This window comes from Aptenodytes patagonicus, chromosome 1, assembly GCF_965638725.1.
Source record: "Aptenodytes patagonicus chromosome 1, bAptPat1.pri.cur, whole genome shotgun sequence".
NCBI classification, from domain to species: domain Eukaryota; kingdom Metazoa; phylum Chordata; class Aves; order Sphenisciformes; family Spheniscidae; genus Aptenodytes; species Aptenodytes patagonicus.
Genome location: NC_134949.1, coordinates 133,403,870 through 133,426,666, shown reverse-complemented (window position 1 = coordinate 133,426,666; position 22,797 = coordinate 133,403,870). Strand labels below are relative to the sequence as shown.

The window sequence follows — 22,797 nt, the reverse complement described above, 5'->3', positions numbered from 1 at the left end:
ACATACATGATTTCATCCCACAACTTCAGGACTAAAGATTTTTTTTATTTTTTTCCTATTATTTCAACAGTTTTTCAGAAATATTCCTGTCATATCACCATAAGAGGACTGAAAGAGCCAAGCAGAACATCTTTCACAAGCAGTATGAAAAGCAATACTCTTACAATTTGTAGCAATTTAGCCCTGCTTTTATTTTATATAAACTTTAATGGTGGAATCATTCTAGAAATAAAGGAAACAGAATGGAAAAATATAAGGGAAAAAAAAGGATGAATCATCTAAAAATTTTTGTTAAAATACAGGAAATAAGGATAGATAATTTTCTTGAAAGCAAAATTCCATCACTCGTTCAGTATATATACAGATCTTTGCAAAGGGCTATACTAATTTTATCTTTTAAAAAGGGAATGAATGTCATTGCTGAACTCATTCTGTCAATTATAGGACTGCAACAGGACTTGAGATTCACTGTTTTACATAATGTGATTGTATGACATAAAAAGTGTTTTGGCATTAAAACAGTTCCCTAAAAGAAACTAAGTTAAAGTGAATTTCGTAAACATACTCAGCAAAACCACAGATCTTCAGAAGCAGGTATTATTCTATTTCATGCAAGGCAAGAAAAGTTTTAAATATTTACAGTTTTTTCTTTTTTCACTGAAAATTGTATCATCAAAATCAATACAAAACTCAGTGTCTTCTGTTTAATCTTTATCTAGGTGAACAAGATGCTCAGCTACTATGAACCAAAGAAATTTCATGGATTCCAATAAGCTACTGTATTTTAAATATTTCCCCGGTTTATGTGAAGATAAGCTCATATATGCATAGAGAAAATGCAAGGCCAAAAGCTCTAAGCATACAACCTGCAGGCCAGTTGATTCTAATCAGTATTTTTCATCCTTAATTTCTCTGGCCTCACCCAACCCATATACAGGCATTTTTTTTATACCCAAATACATATCAAGGATCAGATTACAAATATTTTGCTCACAATTACTAGACCATCAGCTTTATTGATTACTGGAATGTTATCTGTGCAGTTAGATATCTTTCCTTGCAATATGAGAATCATGATATGGCCCTAACTATTCTGATTTTCATGCAGTCATATTAACTTGAATGAAATAGCTTAAATGGTCCAACACTGATATTCTGAATTTTAGTTCACTTTGTATTAAAATTTGATGTATCAACCTTTGGGGCTATTGTTTCATGTATGTGATATGGCAAAAATAACAGATCATATTTATATTTCACCTTGGAACCATTGGTTCTAAACTGCCCTATCACTAGAAACCGTTTAATGGAAAAGAATCAAAGTTTTCCTTAATTCATAGAACTTTGAACTTCTGGGGACTATTGCTGACTTCTGTCTCAAAGCTATATGGTTAATACAAACTATACAGCTAATGCTGCAACTGACTTTTTGACCACTAAATATCCTGATGCTTTTTTAAAATGGAAGAAAATTTACCTTAATATCAAAAGCTCCTGGCTGACCCACTTTGTTATAAAGCTCCAGCTGGTTCTTGACAGGCGTTACCCACAATATCACCTGATTTATTTGTTGATCAAGTTCGATGAAATCCTTTAGCAGAATCTCTATTTCTTTTTGTTTCTCTGGAAGATCTTTGGACACCTGAAAAAAATACCAGAAGCCAGTTTTTTGGTGAAAAAAAGGTAACATAAAGCAATTGAACACTACACACATATACAGTTATATAAAGTTAAAATACAAGTTTTATACACCAGTAGGAAGAAGGGAAGGAAAGAGTAGACCCACCAACCAAATTATTATGGTAGGTATCTTGCAAGTCAGTGCAAACTCACTCTTTCCTAAAAAAAACAACCAAACAAACAAAAAAACACACCACAAAACAACCAACCACACGCACACACACAAAACCCAAACAAAGCCAAAACAAAACAAAAAAAAACAAACCCCAGCATCAGGCTTCTCTTTTTTTTTTTTGGTAAAAGAACTTTTATCTCAGTATATGAAACTGTTTTAAAGGTCAATTTTTAATCAGGAAAAGCAATAGTGAAAATATGAAATGGATTGTTTGAATGATATCTAACCTTTCTTGACCTCTTGAATCTAGATATTTATAAGCATGTGTTTTCTTACAAGGTGTTTAGAGTTGCCAGTTGAGTCCAAATATGCATGAGCAGACGCATACAGTGAAGAAAAATAATGAAGAAATAGATCATCAATACTGATCAGGCCACTTGGTGCTCTGATTTGCATTCAAAGCAGTCAGATTTTTAACGAAGCACATTCTTCTGTGCCAACAATATTAGAAATTAAGAATCAGTGAATGGCATAGTTCAAATCCAACAGCACTGAAGCACTTGGAGTAAATATAGGAACAGGTTGGAAATAAATAAGCCAACACAAAGCTCCACACGGTCCTTCCCAGATTGTTTTCTATAGCTAGACAGGTGAGGTGTCACTATACTACACAAATGGGCAACACTGCAAACATATACTAGGGGAGAAACCATCTGTACTTTGGAAAAAAAAAAATCACAACAGCAAATATAGGGCCTGGACAGAGATAAGAAACAATGGAAGTTAAAATCAGCCAAGAAGTATGGTTAGTTTTCCGTATCAAGAAAAATGAGGTTTCCTAATGTTCATTGTTTTTAAGCACGTTTTTACTAAAGCGACCCTCTTAAAAGTAGCAAAACATGAGGTTTCTGATACACACAATAAAATATAAATTCCCTGTAAAGTTAAACAGCATTAATGGAAGCATTGCTATCATATTGCCTAGCTACAGAAGTATTACTGCTGTGTACTAACTTCTAACCCCTAATGATGGTATTTTACAGAAGATGATAAAACTAAACCCATCAGAGACATGAAAGCAATGAAGGTTACTAAAAAAAACCCACAAACAAAACACCCAAACAGAACCAAACAACCCCCAGCTCAGAGAATGGAAAGAACACAACTGTCATGACATGTACATTTCTTTACAAATTTGGTTTGAAAATACTGATTTGTTGGTGCTAAAATAACCCCTCTACATATACTCTACATATGACTTATTAGACCGGACTTAAGTGATATTTGTAATTCAAGAAGTTGATTTGCCATATATTGAATTATCTCCATTGTTCACTATAGCCACCCCATAATATTCTATTTAATAAAAACTGACCCATGAGTCAAATCGCTTTTTCTGTCTTCCTAATTTGTTAAATATAATAAAAACTCTGCTTTTCCAGAATGGCCCCAGATATGAAAGGAAACAATTAAAAATGCATTCATTTCCCTTATGTGTTAACTCAATATCTATGCAGACCTTGGCCTAATTTCACAGAAGATTAGTTTCATCTTTCTTACAACTTTCGAATGTTAATCTCCAATGTTTAGTAGCTTTAATATTAATGTAAACAAGTTCCACAGAAATACTACTGAAAGTAAATAGGTAGTCACAGGCAGATAAAAATCCAAGCTGATTTCTGAAGATCTGAAATTTAAATTAATCTGCTTCCAGTCAACATTAATCACGTATATTGGGTCTATCACAAGACAGAGAAAAATTTGTAGAGTTTTGTTTGGTTTTTGTGGGGTGTGTGTGGAGAAGTAACCAATTATATACTAAGATATATTCAATCCAGAAAAGGAGAAGATGAAAGATTAGATTTTGGTGACAGACTGTACTTCAACCTACTGTTTTCAAAAATAATCACACAAGAAAAGAAAGCAAAATAAATACCACCTATAGTAAGAGGTAAATTGTGATAAAAGTAAATGCAGCCACTTCTTACAAGTTGGCTCCTGCTCTAAAACTATAGCACAAACATAGGTTTATAATATTTTTATATTAAAAAGAAATCTAGGTCAATATGAATCAGTTCATTATATACAGAAATTAAATGTCATCTACTTTTACCACAGAGATAAGAACAACAGTAAATAAATAAATAAAGGACTTTCCGCAAACTCAGGTTAGGATTACAGATAAGCACGGCTAAGCATTTAACAAGGCAATGCCTTGTAAGATCCAGGTAATGTGTTACATGCCACTATGTGGGAATCAGATTCTTAGATTCTGGATCTCAGGGATTTCATTTGCTTGATTTTTTTTTTTTTTTTTTAAAGCTCTGGCATCAAACTGTCAAGCTGGCTAATCAAACTAGAGCCTGATGAGTTTAAGGTAATTACAAGTCCGCCTATCAAGCCAAGGTACTGCTGCAGACTGTCTCTTGGGGGACAGCTTATTTCCCAAGCTAATTCTGCAGACCAATCGGAACAGTGGCCATAAGACAACACCTGCAGATGAGTAAAAACTGGGCAAACATGTGAGATGCTTTCCCCCAGATCTGCCTAAGACTGAACACAGGCCTGATTAAGGAGTGTTATAGGCTGGCAAGGAAGACAGGGTGCAAAAGAAAAAATTGAAGAAAGGACAACTTCAATTGGAACATCTTTCTAAAAATCTAGCTTAGCCCTTTGCATAGAAATTAAATATTTTCAACTTTGCCTTATTTGGCAGCAGATCAACATTGAAAACATACCTTGGTTCGCAACCAAAGGAAAAAAAACAAATTTGCAAGTGCAAAGTACGGATCCGAAAGTATGGATTATTCCCTTCAGAGAAAAAATCCTGATTTCAACATCAAAGGACTATATAATTTCAATGACACATGTCAAAACATTAATCTCAAAGCATGTGATGCATCTAAAATTTTGTACTTCAGTTCAAGTGTTAATTAAGTTAGATTAATTGGGAGCTTAGTAACAGAATAATAGAAAAGATTTAAGCTCTAAATTGGGAAATGGTAGAAGAGCCTAATTTTACCAGCTGACACTGGTCTTCACAATACTTAATTTTATTCTAATCTTAAACTATCAGACTATTTCCCACTTATTTAATTTTATGTATTCCAATTTTTGCTCTTTCCATTAAAATATTAAAAAACCCACAAATAAATTACCAGCATAGAAATGACAACATCTCTTAAAACATGAGAATACTTTGTGACATTTGAATAACTACATATTTTTAAAGTCTAGATCTTTATCTAAATATTTTAATTTCTTCTCCTTATGAATTCTAAAATTACTTGCATTGCTTGTTTCTGTTCCATCTGAACCTCATGTCTTGGATGATCTCCCTTCACAAGAAGCCTAAATGATACACTATTACGTTCTTTCCATCCCCACCCCAATCTGATTACTTTGGTGCAAAACGATACGTATGCTCAACTTGGCAGTATAGATCTCCTTGATCATTTCACATGCTCCAGTTTTCCACTGCTGTTTCCTACTGCATCTTGAGATAGTTATTTTTCAGTCTATGCAGATAGCTGTGTGCATGCACTATGGGATGAATTAGAGCTGAGCAGATGGAAAGGAATACCAATTCTTATGATGATAATAATAAGTATAAAGGGAGGAAGAAGTTGCATAAAGTATGTCACCTGACGTAAAATCATATTCTGTGTCCCTGTTCTGTTCAATTCCTTATGAATATCCAGAAAGCAGATTCAATTAAAGCAGTATCAATTAAAATAACAGTTGTGGAGTTACAGTTCAATCCTGTAACTCAGGAACAATGCTTAAAATGAGTAAGTTGAAACTAATTAGGTAGAGACAGTAAGTAAGAAAGAACGAACAATGGGGAATAGTTTTGCAGAGGTCAGAATTGTTATTGCAAATGAATGAACTTGATAAATTACATTATCAGTAAGGCATCACTATCATTATCAGCAGCTGCCCCCTGATAAAAGTAAGGAAAGCCATTGAAACAACTTGCATACATTCATTATATTTCAAGTGACCAATGCCTGATTTTGAATATTTCCCTTCTCTCTCATAAGTCAATGTCAAGGTCATTTCCTGTTTACCTGAAATGACCAAAGAGAAGATAATGCAGTAATTACCCAGCTGCTTGGGCATGTATACGAGGAGATGCATCTCCCCAACACGTCATTTGTCAAAAAAAAATATGGAGAATTTTCCTAATGGTGAGTGGAGAGAAAAGAAATCCCAAATTCCAACATTTTAACAGCAGTGGAAATTTGTGGGTTTTTCCCAATATTAGATAAGGTACCCCTTTCTCTTGCTAGCTGTCTCACCAACCTCTCAATAACAGAGCAGCACTTATAAAAGGATCTTATTTTGATGAATCTGACAGTGGATTAAAATTTAGCTTTCTTGATATGCATAATATGATAAATTATAATAAACTGCAATTAATATGAGCAAAAGTATGTTGCGGGGTATCTGTGAAGACTGTTAACAACGTTTTTCTTGTATTCCTGGCTTGGGAGGGTCCCTCTGATATACAAAGCACTAGGAAAGTGGGCTTCTAATATAGAATAACTGGTAGTGTCAGGTTTGAAAAAAAAATCACAATTGTTTGCATACAGAAAAATGAAGAATGTATAGCTTTTGTATTAATTGCTTTCCTTACTAAATGTAAAACAAGCAGCAGCTTCTGCTTTACTCTTCCATTTCTGCAAAAATACAAATATTAGGAAAAAAGGAGACAGGTGACTACACTGCAATCAGCCCACAGCATAACTGGACTGAACGTACGTTTTCATGTTGTCCAAGCCAGGACTTGGATAATAAAAAAATAACTAAAGTCATAACAACTATTAAATGCAAGCTTCAATCCAGACTTATTGATAAATCACAGCTGACACTTTCATCGCACTAGTAAGATGATTGCATAAAATAGCAGTTCTTACAGCCACTGTTCAGAAAGTTTTATCTGCTTAAAATCACCATCCCTAGAGCATGTACAAAAGAATGATTTAAAATAGAAGGGGGAGAAGTTAATTTTTATGCATCATTTCTTCATGAAAAACAATCAGTGTGAGAAAGAGTTTCATATAAGTTCGGTTTAGGATGCCATTTAGTTAATTAACTCAGCCATTTTCATTAACAAACTCAATATTGACTTTAAAAAAAAAATCTACGTAATTTCTTTAAAATGATGAATATTTATGAGCCATAGTGTCTCTGACAAAGTTGGACTAAAGACTGTATTATCAGAGGAAGATGAAAGCGCACTAACAAAAATATGTATAGAAGATTTTTATTTGCTATGTAGCTAGTGTTTCATGTTTCCTTACAAGCCTCTCCGGTCCTGATCTTGGCACGTGTTTTTTAGCTTTTCTTTTTTTTTTTTTTTTAACTTCTTAACAGTGTATTTGTAATATTCTCAAGTTTCATTTTTATTTTAAAAAAATCTTTTTTTTTCCATTGATGCAGAAGACTAAAGCAGTCCACAAATCCAATGCACCAAACAATTTTCTGCTTCATCTGGCTGTCTAGCTTTTTAAAGAGCAAATAAACATCTCCCCCACCCCAATGATTTGTTGTGTTTTTCTTGCATGGCAATATGATTGTGTATATCACAGTCTTCTGAATATCTGTATGTTTTTTATATTTAATATTTATAACTAATTGTCATTCATTCTGCTCTCTACTATCTCAGCGATTCTCCTTTGTCAAGGGCACTTTTTGAGCACGAGACCCTCCACCTTAAATCTCTGCTAAATAATCTAGTCCACAATTTTCTTTATCTTTGTTTCTTACTCAGTTCCAGAAATCCAAAAGCAGCTGCAGAGGGTTCACAGTATGATTCCTTCAGTCACTCTTAATGGAGGATATTCTGACAGGAAAATGATTTCTAAATAAAAGTACAATGCCCTAATCGTTCTTTCCCTGGTTTACGGCAGATAATACCATATCTATCCCTCAGGCTAGATACAGTCCAGGAGGCAAGCAAACTTCAGCATGCACCCCACAGTACCGGTAGCCTGCCTGAACAGTCAGTCAAAGCTCTCTTCCCATGGAAAGCAGAGCCTGACATAGTGCTTCTCTTCTCAGGAGAAGAGAAAATGGCAGGCCATAGTGCTATTCAGCACAGAGCTGGACGTGCTGTTGCTGTGACCCAGGGAAACATAATGTTCCTTTACCAGGTGTGATAAACCCTGTCTGACATAGTTAAGAGCAATGGTTTGGCAAACCATAGTAGTCCTATCTCCCCTTTTGGTCTTTCCATGTGACAGAGGTCTTCCTGCCTGTTGCTTTGTCTCACCATCCTTTTCTGCAGCCCTCCTTTTCCTTTTCCTAAGATCACACATCATCCGACTGCTTTACTTTCAAAACCATTCAAAAGCTACAGAAAGCTCAACTTCCATGCGCAATCGGCTCACAGTGGCATTCAGTCTATAGCTATAACTAAATATATCGATACTTTCTTCCATGCTGTTGCCTACATCTGAGAGAAGCTTCCCAGAAGCATTCACAAAACTGCCGTGGAGCTTCTAAAAAATGTCATCTGCCAGAATGCCTGACAAGCAAAACGAAGCGAAAAGGCATTGCAATGAAACAAATGACAAATATTTATACAACATGTAGTACCTTAAAATGCAAGCTATAAACTTAGAATCATTATTGGTTTTGCTCATGGAGTTCTCTATAGGAATGAAAAAAAAACGCTTAACATTTTGTTTGGTAGAGGAAATGGATATAATTGGATCTCTGATTTTAACACAGCAATAAAATCAGTATCAAACAGCAATTTCTCGTTATAAGCTACATAGAGCAGTAAGTTAGATAATGAATGTAAAGATAAAGTATATTATTTCCACAGTAAATAAACAGGGATTTTTTGCATTATCTTTGCACAGTGTAGATTAATTACAATGGGCTGGAATTTTATCTACAGCTGAATATTTATAGCATTTCCTAGCAACAAAGAATTTATTCTGGTAAAAATTATGGAAAAAAAAAAGTTGGTATTCCAATTCTAGCGAGTGATCTTGACTGCCAAGTACTGAGCTGACATGTCTGACAGAAAAAAACTAACAATGAACTTGGTTTTCTTTTTGGTTGTTCTTCAAGAATTACCTGGTTTAGCACTTTGAGGGAGGTGACAACTTTTCATTTTTAAGAAATGTGCAGTTGATAGAAAAGTTGAGAGTGTGGGAGTTACCTTAGTTAATAGTGCTCAATGTACAATTAAGTTCAGTATCATAACAACAGGCCATTCTCTGGGTAATGATGATGATGAATTTTTGAAAACGTGTTTTTAAAACTCTCAGGAAAGTGGCCAAAAAAAGGCAAGGTAAGAGGAAGGGAAAAGGGAAGGGGAGGTTTAACTTTAAGGTTATTTCAGACTATTCTGTTTGTGCGAATTTTAATTATATAGGCATGTTGCAATACAGACAGGCCTATATAATTAAAGTATAAACTTTTTCTTGTAAACAGCAAGTAGTAAAACATTGATTTTTAGGTCCCTACAGTCTTCCTTAATAGAAATGTATGAAACACCTGACATACAATGGCAGTGTCTGTCTTGGAACTTAAGTTTAAATAAACCGAAACCATTGTCATTCATTGGTGTGTGACATTATGTGAACCATTGTTCATTGTATGATGTGAAATCTCTTTCAGACATATAGTTGTCGCAGCGTAGAAAAATGTGTAACGATTTGCCTGAAGTGCCTTACTTGAAATCTGGTAATTCAGCAAGATCAATATTACCTCAATGTAGCTGTCAGCATAAATGTCTTGAAAATTAGTAATTTTTATATTCAAAGTAGTTGGCATAACTTCTTAAATATATGATGAATATATTCCAGATTCATATGGCAAACAAAAATAAAAAGGAATTTTAAGATGGTAGGTAAGATAGTATGATATATATTGTATATATACATACATACATATATTTAATCGTGATTTTATGGTCTCATTGGCTAGTACAGACTTTTTACCCCTGCATGGTTGTATTTCATAAATATTCTGAATTCTTTGCTTAAAGTTTAATGTGTAGTGAACAGAGCAGCAATGTGGCCTTATGAACACACATCTGAAGTATTTATGATTAATATAAAAATAAATAGAAATGTCTTCTTCCTACGTATCCTGTGGATTATTAGTAAATGATTTGTGATGTCATCAATTCAATCTAGTTCATCCTCACTTTTTAAGCAGGTACAAAATACCTTTGAATCTGCTATAAATTAACTACATTACCTTTACTGTAGATATTAGTTGGGAGTGGCCATAGGAGAGTCTTGCCACTTAGATTATGAATAGACAGATTGATTCAAAAAGAATGCCAGAAAAAGATTATAGGCTAAAGCAAATGCTAAGGGGTCCTGAGGGAAATAGGTGAGATGATCTGCTCAGCTTCAACAGTCTCCTGGCTCAATAGGACACACTTGTCAAATGGGGATAGCATCTATCATCATACTGATGGGTTTTAAGGAGTGAGGTGAATCAGCACTGACCTAAGTGACCTGACCTCAATCTCCACTGAGGTCAAAAGCAAAAAAAAGTTTGAGAATCCATTACAGATCCCATTCATGCATACTTACAAAAACAACCACCATACAATTTTCCAGTGTTCTGAGGTGGTAATTAACGAAGGAAAATCGAGTTAGACTCTACAGCAGTGATGAGTGATGTAACAACAGTCACACTAACTTCTTGGGAGGGAGAGAGAGATATCTAGCATTCTAGTCAGGTTCTCAGGTCCAGTAGTCATGAGCTTATTTTAACCAAAATATTTAAGATGTTCCCTGTAACCAAAACTTTTCAAAGAGCCAGTCACCTAAATTGTTTGACATACTTGATAGTTTTTGTTTAGAAAGTGTTGCAATGGAAGAACACAACTAAGAGCAATAGCATGTTGGACCTTTCAGGGCTAAATCCCAACATGCAATTGCCTGAAAAGAAATTCCAATTCATTTGACATCATCGTGGAAAATTAATTTTCCAATATCACATCCAACCTCCAATTTAAGTGCCGTGTAACTTCAATGCTACAAAACAATCAGAGAAAAGAAAGAACTTTATGAAGTGGGAAAACGCACACATTTATCTCACTCTCTACACACCCATGACTAATGTCAACGTATGGATAGAAATAAAACTGTTCATTAACTCCTTTAACTTTTAGTAGCCTTTAAAAAAAAATTAAAAATTATGCAGCATCAGGAATTCTCATGACTACTAGCATGATTTTTATTCGTAACTCTATAGCAGTTATCTCTTCTGAGGAAGCTAAGCCAGTTTTTCCCTTTTGATAAAATGAATAAAATGTATTAGGATTTCTGATTTGAAAGACAAATTTAGAAACGGCTATTTAAATTTCATATGTAGAGTAATAACATTCAGGAGAGTCTTCTATGAAATAATCAAATGATTTATTTTTCAAAAGTAGAAATCTGTTTAATGTTGATTATCCAAGATAATTTAGACATTTGTAGTAAGATGCTGTTATGAAAGCAGAAATAGATATCCATGCAGAGTTTGTATCAGAGGAAAAAAAGAGTACGGTAAATAGGACTGTTACAGATTTTCTTATCTAGAAGCATAAGATTTGTACAAGGTGGTTAGCTTTTACTACCCCTAATTAGAAATATCACACCACCATAAACATCCCAACTGATATTCATAGATGCTTTGTGGGTTTACTTTTAAGAAAATGAAACCCTGTGTTCCTCACTATTGTTTTAGATGGAGAGCTGCTATTCAAGTGCATTGAGATTTAAGATAAATGCTGTAGCACGTAGAGCATTATACAGAAAAATTTTATTAGTAACACACATTGTGGAAACTTCAAAAGATAAGAGAACAATTCCTTTCCACTTCATCCCACCAAATACAAATTTAGTCTTGTCAAATGTTGCAAGTCTCTTGTGTTTCTCCTCTTTTTGCAAAACCCTTCCAGAATCTGTTGCCCCTCTTTCATGTGAAGTGGGGGAGATTACAAAGACAGAGCAGTCATACAAATTGTCCTCTTACCTTCTGAGAAAGTCACAGTAAGAACTAACAGAGTAAGTAAGGAATGACTGGGGTCACAGAGGTTGCTGTTGGGGTGACTATGAGGAAAAAAAGGAGGGGGAGGAAAGACAGTCAACAGACAGCCAAGATATATTATTTTGATATATGCTGCAAGAAAGTCATTAGGAAATCTGCACAATTTTCTTGTAAGCAGTTCCTTTCCTGTAAGTTTTTCCATGTTGATGAGTAACATGGCCTGAAATCCACAAATAATACTGTGATGAATTTCCAACTTATCTATATTTAACTTTCATTAAATAATTATAATGTTTGCTGTCATTTATTGTTAAGCCTCAAACACACCTGGAAAACCAAAACTAACATAAAACAAATAAAGCTAAAATCTAACATGTATAAAGAAGAAAGAATCCTAACTGTTCTAAATATACTCAAAAACTTGTCTCAAAGGAAAAGAAGAGCAAATATTCACTAGTATGCCACAAGAGCCCTTGATATTGTGTACTTATTGCCTGATTGTTGCAAAAACATTTTGAATATCTTAATCTTTTCCTTGAAGGGACTTCAGAATGACTAATCCTTTCAAATGAGAGTAAACAATATACTGTAGTAGGAGAGTATTTATTAATACTTAACAAGACAAAGAAAATTGGTGGTGTCATTAATAAAAAGAGAGCAATCGTGTATTTCTCTGCAGGACTCCTGAAATAATGTAAAACAGCATTACTAACCACTTTTACAATGCTTTAAACCTTCAGAATGTTTTAGTATCACCAAGTAATTTAATTTTACAATATTCCTATTGGGTGGGGAGTTGTACAAAAGAAAATTAAGCAACTTCTCTGGCATTTCCAGTCCGTGGGAAGTGACAAGATCAAAATGGTCTCTGTAAAGTATCATACCCAAATATACCATCTATCAGGGATTTACAGCACTAAAAACTTCCTTTTTCTGATGCTGTGCTACTGCATCTATTTATTCACAGTGCTTTATTAGGGGTACACATAACTTTTTGCTTAATTTTTACTTTTGTGCTCATAAATGAGGAAAACATATATTGGAGTTTATATGTTAATAAATTAAAAATAGACCAATGCAATAATCTGTGCAAAGCACATGCCTGTGGGGAAGCAGAGAAGGGGGCTGCTTATCTTCATATTATGCAAACTTGGCTGCTAAAGTTGAAAGGATGGCTTTTTGGGCTTCAGGGGAAAAGGCTTCTCCAGAAAATGTTTCAGGCTGCATCCAACCTGCTGGACGCAGAGGTGGTTCTGAGCGCTCAGAGGTGAGTGCATGCCCTGACCACATCCTGGCCCCACACTGCGATAAGACAAGCTGTCCCCTTCACTTTCATTGGAAGGAAGCCTAGGCCTGGGGCCAGACTGAAGCTGTGGTGTGCTCTTGTCAGGCCCCTGGAATGAGGGAACCAGGACCTTCTGGTACACTGCTGCACAAACATGCCACTCTCCATAGGAGAAACACAAAAAAAGCTATAGTATGCAACTAAAGAAGGATGCTTACCAAGTATAACTAAAGTTAAATCAATTTGCATCCATTTTTACAGATGGAATCATTCCATAAGCACAACTCTTTCCTCAGTCAGCTCTTTGTTTCTGCTACTCAAAGAAGAAAGTGGAACTAAACAATGACAAGCCTTCCCAATTCACTTTATTGTCCATGAGACTCACTGGTTTGAACACGGGCCAGGTGAACTGGTCTGGTAGGCTACATTACCTACACAATAGGGATGACCAGCATCTTCTCTGTGGTTAAAATATAATTTTATTCAGCCAGATTGTGGGTTTTTTTTCTTTATTCTTAGAAATAAAACTTTAAGTTGTGTCTTTATCAAAATTCTCTCCTTTGAAGGACTTTAAAACTCTCTGCATTTCCTTTCTACCCCTTTATATTGCAGGACTACACTTTAACTTTCACTAAAGCCTGGGAATTTCTTATGCCCTTATTAAGTGAATGACCCTTCAGTCTTCAGTGCTTGAAACTGTACTTCAATACGGCAGAATTTCCCCACTCAACTCCTTGACACAGGATGCTGCGTGCTTAAATTTACATGGACATAAATGATTTCTGGCACAATTTTTATATTTCGTAGTAATTTAATTTTTTTTTCTATTAATTTGTCCAGATACCGTGAGATCATGTATGCTTTTAGCTTACTACCTTTTCTTCATGAATATGATCTTCTCTAGGCATCTGATTTTAGGCATTATCAGATGGCTAAATGGACATGGTCAGAGGGTGTATGGACCTTTTGTTTGTCCCAAATCATCCACTGGTATGTTCTCATGCAAAATGAAATAAAGAGGGTACTCCCTTCTTTAAATTTTATATCTTTTGGATGTAGTATGGCTATAGCTCATCTGTTTGACCTCAATATTCTGCAAACCGACTTGTATAGAAGACTCCAGAAATCCACACAAAATTGGTCTAGAAACAGATTCTTACAGTCATTCATCTGCATTTTGCAAATGAGATCAAACATGCTCTTCCTAACCTGCTTCAGTCTAAAATAAAGTACTATTGGCTATCATCATATTCTACACATGAAGGAACCCATAACATTGTAAGAAGCCTATTATTATCTATATCATTTGGACCAACACCAAAGAAAATTATATTTTAAGGGATTTTCTGCTTGGAAGTTTTCACTACCTGGCTTCCTATTTAATCTGGCTTTTACATTAAAATTTTCTATAATAATAAGTCTCCCCAGAGGATTCATATCTAATATCCTAGTTTTCTGGAACAAAAACTGCATTCTGTTATGACTGGTGCTTATATAGAGAAGAATTTGCACTGTTATTTGGTTCATTATGAATATGTTAAAGTATTTATTTTTAATAAAAGTGAATATTCTTTCTCATCCACTGTTTGTTGTTTGGGTTTTTTTTGATGGGTTTGTTTGTTTGTTTGATCATCTATGAACTGGGTCATGTACTAAGTCCCGGAAAGGAAAGCAGGTGAGGTTGGGATCTATTTAGGGTTTCTTTCAATGTGATGCTCTTCACTTCTATTTCAGAAAAGTTATTTTGTAAATTACCTTTGCTTCAAAGTTTTAGTAGATGCAGTGACTGCGTTTCTTTCACTATATACTTTGAATGACAAAAGTGAGCTAAAGGAGTTGAAACATTTTTGTCCACCATTACAAAAAAATAGATATGCTATGTAAAATTATTTTTTCTTTAAGATTAAAGCCAACTGATCAGCTATGGTTTTCCCTTGGTGATATTCCAGATACAGCATAAATTACATATTTTTCAATTCCTTCTGCTCCTAAGAACTGCATTAATCTGATTTTAATTTTGGTCCTTATAAATCCCAAAGAATAGGCACTTTTAGAAAGTAGACTTTAAACTGAAAAAACCAGCAATTATATCAAATGTCTGGATATTTTTTTTAAGGTTGTAAAATGCAGTTCTTCTAAAGCAACAGTTAAAAAAAAAAAAAAATCAGTGAGTATCATACCATAGCAATATTCACCTCATTTGAATCTCATTTATATTTTGGTTGGGGGTCAAAACCAAAACCAGCACAGGTCTGTGTAGATATTCAGGTTCTTTTCAAACATGGCACAAGATCTTAAAGTCTCTTAGCACTAATTTTCCAGATTTAAAGAGCGTTGCAGAAGACTGAATCTTAAATCAGATTAGAAGTGATCTGTTAGTCTAAGCCTGATCTGTTAGCATCTCTTATTTTATACACAGGAAATAAACAAATCTTTCAGTGTAAGTTAAACCAATTCATTTTCTTCCATCTACTGTGAAAACCTATACGTAGCCTTGATTGTAGACATTCACGGAGCTATTATAATCCACCTTTCAAATTACATTAACTAACAAAAAAAATTAAAAAAAAAAATAGATGTCTCCTTATGTTTTACAATAGTCTCCAGTTCTTTCTGATGAAAATCATCAGGATGACTTACAGTATAGCATGTAAAGTGGAACAAAAACTAATGTCTGACGCTGCTAAAATGACTAAAAATTGCCTCTGATCACTGAGTAGGCTGTAGGGCCCAATTCCCATTGCGCTCTGTCTTCTAACACATGCAATCCATTGTTTTCAAAATATCTAAGTATCTCAATGGCTTTAAACCAATACATCCAGAAAACCTTCAGTATGTGTAGCCAAAAAAAAAATAGGAAAAAACCCAAAGGGGTTATTTTACTTGCTTAGAAGGTAACAATAACTCAGACATTCATATTAGGCCACAAATGCTTTAGTCCATACTTTCTTGTTTACCTTATTTTCACAACCTGTAAGACAACTTTATTTTAAGAAAAGACGAAAAGAAAAAAAACCCACGGTATTATCAATATTCCATAAGACCATAGGAGCAATTCTTATGGTCTTGGAAAAAAAACCCAACAAACCCAAATAAAAAAAGCTACTTCTAATTATTTACGGAATTCTTAGTTGAAATGCACAGTCAGTTTCTCTTTTCACAATCTGCAAAAAGTGTGCTATAAGTGAATGTACTTATAGTTCCTACTTACTGAATGCAAGGTTTTGTCATCCTTGCTCTATATGTTTCTTTTGAAAACAACAGTACACGGCAATTTTCTTAAATGACACAAAATGCAATCCAATTGAAGATTTCTGGTTGTATTTAAAAGATATATGTATATATATGTATAACACATACCAGGTTTAGGCTACAAGACTGTTTATATATAAAGTTGTTTAGACTTATCATAGTCTTTAAGAACAAAGATGAAAATTTTAAAATGGAAACAGAATTATGAATAATATGATACAACTTATAGGAAGTGGCTAAATTAAACTACATATCGTATTACTTCCCTCCACCGATTTTATTCCTGGAAAAGAATAGCTAACCAACTTCGTTCCAACATGACAGAATCCAGATTTTAGTTGATCAAGTAAATAACAAACCAGTTTTTCTATTTAATGTTCCACACCACAAATGAAACAAATTGTGCTTTTGCATACACAGGTATTTCCTACATCTTCAGCTTCAGAAAAAGGGAGGGTTTCTACAGACCAGCAAGAAAAATATTTAGTCCCCTTCAGGATGGCTGCCTTAATTCTCCCCTATTCACTCCCTGTGAATATTCAACTTCTTTATTGGTGTAAGGACTTGAGTGTTTTTCCTGTTTGAATAACAAGCTGGAAAAGGGACACATCAAAACCTTCAAGATCTCCATGCACAGAAGAGGTAGACTTCTAAAATCTTACGTCATCCTGTGCTTAGGAGCAGAAGCTCTTCTACCATAATGTGGACAACATTACTGACTTGGAACCTAAAGATCTTTTCATTTGTCCTCTCAGAAAGTCAAAGATTCAGTGGCAAATAAAGTTTATGTTCTCCCAGACAGAAACATTACTAAGGTGGGCAATTGTTGAGAATAAGTTACAACTAGTGACAAAAAAGACCCACTAGAAAGTATAGAAATATGGATGTATCATAGATATATCATATATTATCCTATTACCAGTAGGAATATTTCAGTACATCCTTGCTTGTAATCTACATATCCACATTATTTTCTAGTTAGACTGAATATAATGGTCAACACCAAACAGCTGACCTTCAAATTAAGCTTTAGACTAACAAAATCTCCAGAAAAAGAATTAGTTTCAACACGACTCAACAGCACTGGAAAGCTAAAGGCATATAAATTTTAATATAACTTGGCCTAAAATAAATTTTTAAAAGAAGGGTCATCAGCATTGTTTTACTTCTGTGTTGTGTTATGACATCTTCATTCCTGTATGCTTAGCATGGCTGAGAAACAGCAATTTATCTTTACGCTGCTAGTAAATTTTTGCCTTTTTAAATCTTAATTAGTGGTAGTTGCTAGCAACACTCAAATAAAAAGGAATGCAACCTATATATACTTGTTTCTTAGAGCTCGTGACATTCTCATGTTCATCCAAACAACATATACTTCAAACATATAGATCAAACTTCTCTTTGCTATATGCGACGCCATTTGTCAGTACGGCTGATAACATGAATGTGGACTACACTTAATTAGCAATCTATGACAAACTGTCATAAGTAATTTAGCATAGCATAACACTTTACTACATTTAAGGGACTCAGGTCACTTATTAATTGAAAGCAAATTCAGGAAAAGGTCAACCTTTTGATCCCCAAAATGCTGGGTATACGATTCTAATTTCAAATTGAAAGCACAGAAATCAAACTGTAGCATTCATTTTCCAAGATCTTTTCCCCTCCATGCCACAAATAACAATAGTAGCAATTGTAATACATTCATCTGTGAACTCAAACTAAGTTGCATTGACATGCTGGAAATTTGATGCCATCACAGGTAATCTATGAATAATTACTACTCAAGGCAAGTTACAATACATGAACTATAACCTTGTTATGACTTTGTCTTTCTGCACTTTCTGGGCCCATCTGTTTTTCTCTACACTTGATCAACCAAGCTAGGACGACTTATACTTTTCCTGGTGGTACAGAAAATGTTCACAAATTATAGCCGTGTCACTCCACTCCAATTTTTTTTTGTACACATAGCACAACAAATTGATTTGCTGTGGCAGTAAACAGTGAAATAGCCTCTTCAGTGTCTACTAATTAGCTCTAATACTAGCAGACAAAATAAAAGGCAGCAAAACAAAATGTCTCCATCAGGCACTTATAATAACATTCATAATACATACAGTAGACGTTGTGAAGACTAAGGTGGATAAATGAGGAGAATGCTGATTTTGGCATCCAGCTTACTTTCAGATAATCTAGCTCATCCCTCTTGGCTGACACCAGACCAAGAATAATATTAAAGAGTAATAAACTCCTTCCAGCAAACCTCTGATTCCATGGTTCACTGGTCTCAATCCTAATCTATCAATCCATTTACTGCTCAGTAAAAGGTAAGAAACCCATTACAGATCTGTTAAATGCCCTGGCAGGTGGCATATGACAAGAACTGAATTCATCACAAACTCCAGTGCCTAGTACCCCTTTTGTATGCTTTGAAGCACTAGGTGGTTAGCTTACTTGGCTATCACAGCAGAAGATACTTTGAGCTTTGAAAATAAACAAAAAATTCTTGATGTGAAGGCAGAAAAATGGTTATAAAATGCTTCATTTTTCATACTATTAATACTTCACAAAGATAGTGTTATTTTCATTTTTACAAGAAATACTGGCTTTGGAGAGGGTACAATAAGTAAAACCAGGCCAGAATTTAAAAGTCGGGATTTCAAATGTGGACTTTAATCTTCATTCTCTGCTTAAACGATGTCTGAGGTAGCAGCCTATTAGAATCACTATTCAATAAAGTCGACTAAAGAAATGTCATTTTAAAATTATTACTATCCAAAGGAAGAAAAACTATTTTCAAGGTCATCAGCACGTGATATAAACACCTAAAAGCAAAGACAATACTGAAGCAAAAGCAAAAAAGCTTCTTTTATGTGACCGCAAGTCCTTTCATACTCAATTTCTTTTCTCAGCTTATTTGCATTGCTGTAGGGCAACAGTTTCTGTGACTGTAAAGAAGGTTTGAACATGACTTATTTCAAATACGTCACCTTGAATGTTAAGACTCGCAGGTGTTGTCCCCCATTCCCCTGCTTGGCAGATCAAGGCAAAACAAAAATTTGTCATAATTTTATGAGATATTTGGCTACATTCTCAGCTGGTGTAAATTGTCACAGCTTCTCTGAAGTAAACAGAATTACTCTAATGTATGCCAGATAAGGGCCTACCTTACATTTTTTATGTAACTGTCATGTATGATTCATATTTTGAAAATAATATCATCCTGCAACATGAGATAATCAGAAATGCTAGATTGTTACATGTTCATTTCTAGCAGACGTGCCAGAAAACAAAACAAACAGCTAGAAACAAAGGATTAAAGTATAAGAGAAACTCTTAGAAGGGGATGGAGAGACAGAAAAGCCCTAGAGAAATCTCTGTGTGATGATGTTTGTCCACTGTGCCTTGAGGAACACAAAAAATATATCCTCATCAAAACAACTGACTACAAAACCATCCTCAGGTGACCTACAGAAGTTCGCCTGATATAAAAGTGCCAGAGGTGTGAGCTTTGGCTCACAGTAAAATCTGTGGGGGTTTTTTCAGTGCCTACAAATCTATAACTGAAGGAAGACAACTTATGTCCCTCTGTCAGGCTTGCAGACTTTCTTTCCATGATTTTTAATTTTATTACAGACCCTAGAGTTTCAGAAAAGGAAGTGAAAAAATTAGTTGAGGCTTCTTCCACAAACTGTAAGAAAAAGAAAAAAAATATGTAAAAGAAAAAAAAATATTTTTCCCTTCAGCTTCATTGGAAAAATCCAATGACAGAAACCCAAAATGAGCTTCTAACCCCCCCCTCCCCCTCATCTCTCAAGATCGTATGGGAAGAAGAAAGGGAACACCTTCAGAGAACATGTATGGATTTGAGTCTTGTAATTTTCAAACAGTTTCTGTTCATTGAAAAAAAATATACTGCATTTTTCAGATTCTTTAGATTCAGCTAGCAAGGGACAGTGAGAACTTGTCAGTTTGATACATCTCCATAGGTAGATAACTGAAATCAAAATAATGTGGTTAAGTAATGATCTCAAATGGAAGTTTAATTTTCTGGTTTTAGTCTTTTAGGAGTAAATGGCAGTTTTCAAGTGGTAAATTCCAAGCCTAATGTCTTTCCAGAAACATTACTTAGATATAGGAGACACAAACTTGTAAAGAGAATGATTCACTAAACAGTAGCTTTGTCCCCCATATTTCATCCAGACCTAAATACTTTCAACAGCATTCATAGTTGCTCTGACTGTGACAAGTAACCTGGAACACTTCTGCATCAGCAAGCAGAAAAAAATGCAAAATTTTTAGGTATATGACTAATCAGTAAAAGCTTACATTCAGGGACAAATTACAGATTTTGTTAAAATGTATTTCTGTAATTTTACTAAAAGTAATTTTTTTTCCCTGAAAACTAATGTTGTCCTTTTAATACTACAGCTCAGCTATTCAAATTGTGGTGCCTAAATTCAGCTATGTATATGCTTACTGCAGCTCGTAAATAACACTATTTTGATCTTGAAGTGTTCTGAATTCTTCTATATACATTGATTTCAGAAACCCATTTGTAGAGAAAGAGATACTTCTATCCAAGCACCCAAATAATGATTTATGTGTCCAACTTGGAGTTTGTGACTGTGATCAATATTTATTATCCACTTTTGCTTGAGCCATTAGCTAATATTCCGAGCCTTGCCAGACTGTTTCTGTCAGGAAGAAACTAATGAGACTCCCACATCAAATAAGTTCCTGTTTATTTCCCAGGTCTGTGCTTGAAATTCAACTGTGTTCACAGAAACAGTAACAAAAAAAAACCCCAGGATGTAATATTCTTGACCAGAAACTCTAGCTTGTCTTTTCAGTAAGGTACTAAGAAGAAGATTTTCCCACCGCTTTTTTCCCAGAGCTAAACACAACGAATCAGTCTTTCTTTTTTCTCCAGCATTCTGGTAACTTTAACAAATAGATACCACAGGTTAGCTTCCCAGATTCCGATTTTGATATTAGTCTCAAGGGAAAACCTTCAGCTGATTCTACACTGACCTTTTCTGACCAGACTAATTCATATCTTGGGTGGTGGTCCTCTGGACAACGCTTTCTACCATTTCTGCTACATGAGGTATGGAGAGCACTCAAATTTTATCTACCTCTCTCTACCACATTTGCTATTCATTGTCACCAGTTTCCAACACAATAATATGCTACTTCAACAATAAAATACAACAAAATCCTCCCTTACTTCTCTCCATGAATATGGAGATCCCAGAAAGTAAGATGAGTGGTACTTTGCTACACAGAAACCAGAACTCAAAGCTCAAGGTTGGAAGAAGCATGGTGAAACGTGAAACAGTGGTTGCAGCTTCCACCTAGGGGTTGGGGAGAGGAGAGAATTGGGAAGTGTTTCCATAAAGGCAATCAGCCATTTGCTACTGCCTCTCACACACCTGAGTCACAAAAGCTGGAATATTTGCTGTACCCTCAAAACCACCAGGCTACAAAAATGATGCTCTGCATTCAACCCTTAAGCAGCAGACCTGTAATTTAGGGAGTATATTTGGATGCAACATCATCACTTCAGGCACTAATGGTCTTGGTTTGCTGTCATTGTTTCTCACAGCAGTGTATTGTACACATTTTTCTTCCTCAGGTTCATTATGCATACAAATGTCTCTTCATAGAGAGAAAAATAATACATATCAGAAAATATATAATGCAAATATGTGCTGCAGATTAAAATTTTATACCACAGTTATATCACTAATATGTCTAACCTTTAACAAGTGATGGTTAGCCTCCTTCAGTGTACTCTCAAGCTTATGTTTTTTGTCTGGGTTCAGTGATGCACTTCCAAGTGCTATTCCTCCGGTTTCATTTAATCGTTTCAGTATTCCCTTGTGTGGTGGCAGCTTTTCAGCTCTTAACTGGAACAGACAAATACAGCGGTTAAGATGAACTGTGGTAGAATTTTCAGCAATCTTATCTTCACCCTTATCGATTTGTGTATCAGCTGAAGGAATAAACTCAATTCAAGACGAAATAACCATTGCTTTCTGAATGTAGAAGGCTAAAACCCCCCAAAAGAGACTGTATTAGTGGATCAAGCCTAAAGAGAGTCTTAAAAGCCAAAATACAGAGTTTCTCAGGATATTAATCACTGTTACATGATAAATTCCACTTCTGGACACTCAATAGCTCATGTATATGAATTTTAATAATATTTTAATATGGTAAAGAGCGAGCACTTTGCAGAAGGGTTTTTACATGTTCCATGCTGTGAACACAATCACCGAGATGGTACGTGGTGAAAAGCCCTCCAGTCTAACCTCATAATTAAGAATATTCATGTATGTTCATTAACAAAAAAAACAAGTAAAGCCAAAGAATGCAAGGCATCATCTAAATGTACCACTTCTCCATCATGTATGCAGTTACTGCAAACTAATATTGTCAAAGT

The 22,797-nt window shown here is 34.8% G+C and overlaps 1 protein-coding gene across 12 annotated transcripts in view; it reads right to left on the bottom strand.

Annotated features, from left to right (window-relative positions):
• Positions 1 to 22,797, bottom strand: part of DMD (dystrophin) — a 1,394,632-nt gene that overhangs the window by 415,444 nt on the left and 956,391 nt on the right. For all 12 annotated transcript variants that reach the window (XM_076355694.1, XM_076355734.1, XM_076355779.1 and 9 more), the window contains 2 exons: positions 22,115 to 22,264; positions 1,478 to 1,642 (listed from right to left, as the gene is read on the bottom strand). In XM_076355694.1, the coding sequence (XP_076211809.1) occupies positions 1,478 to 1,642; positions 22,115 to 22,264 (315 nt within the window). The remainder of the gene's footprint in view (positions 1 to 1,477; positions 1,643 to 22,114; positions 22,265 to 22,797) is intronic.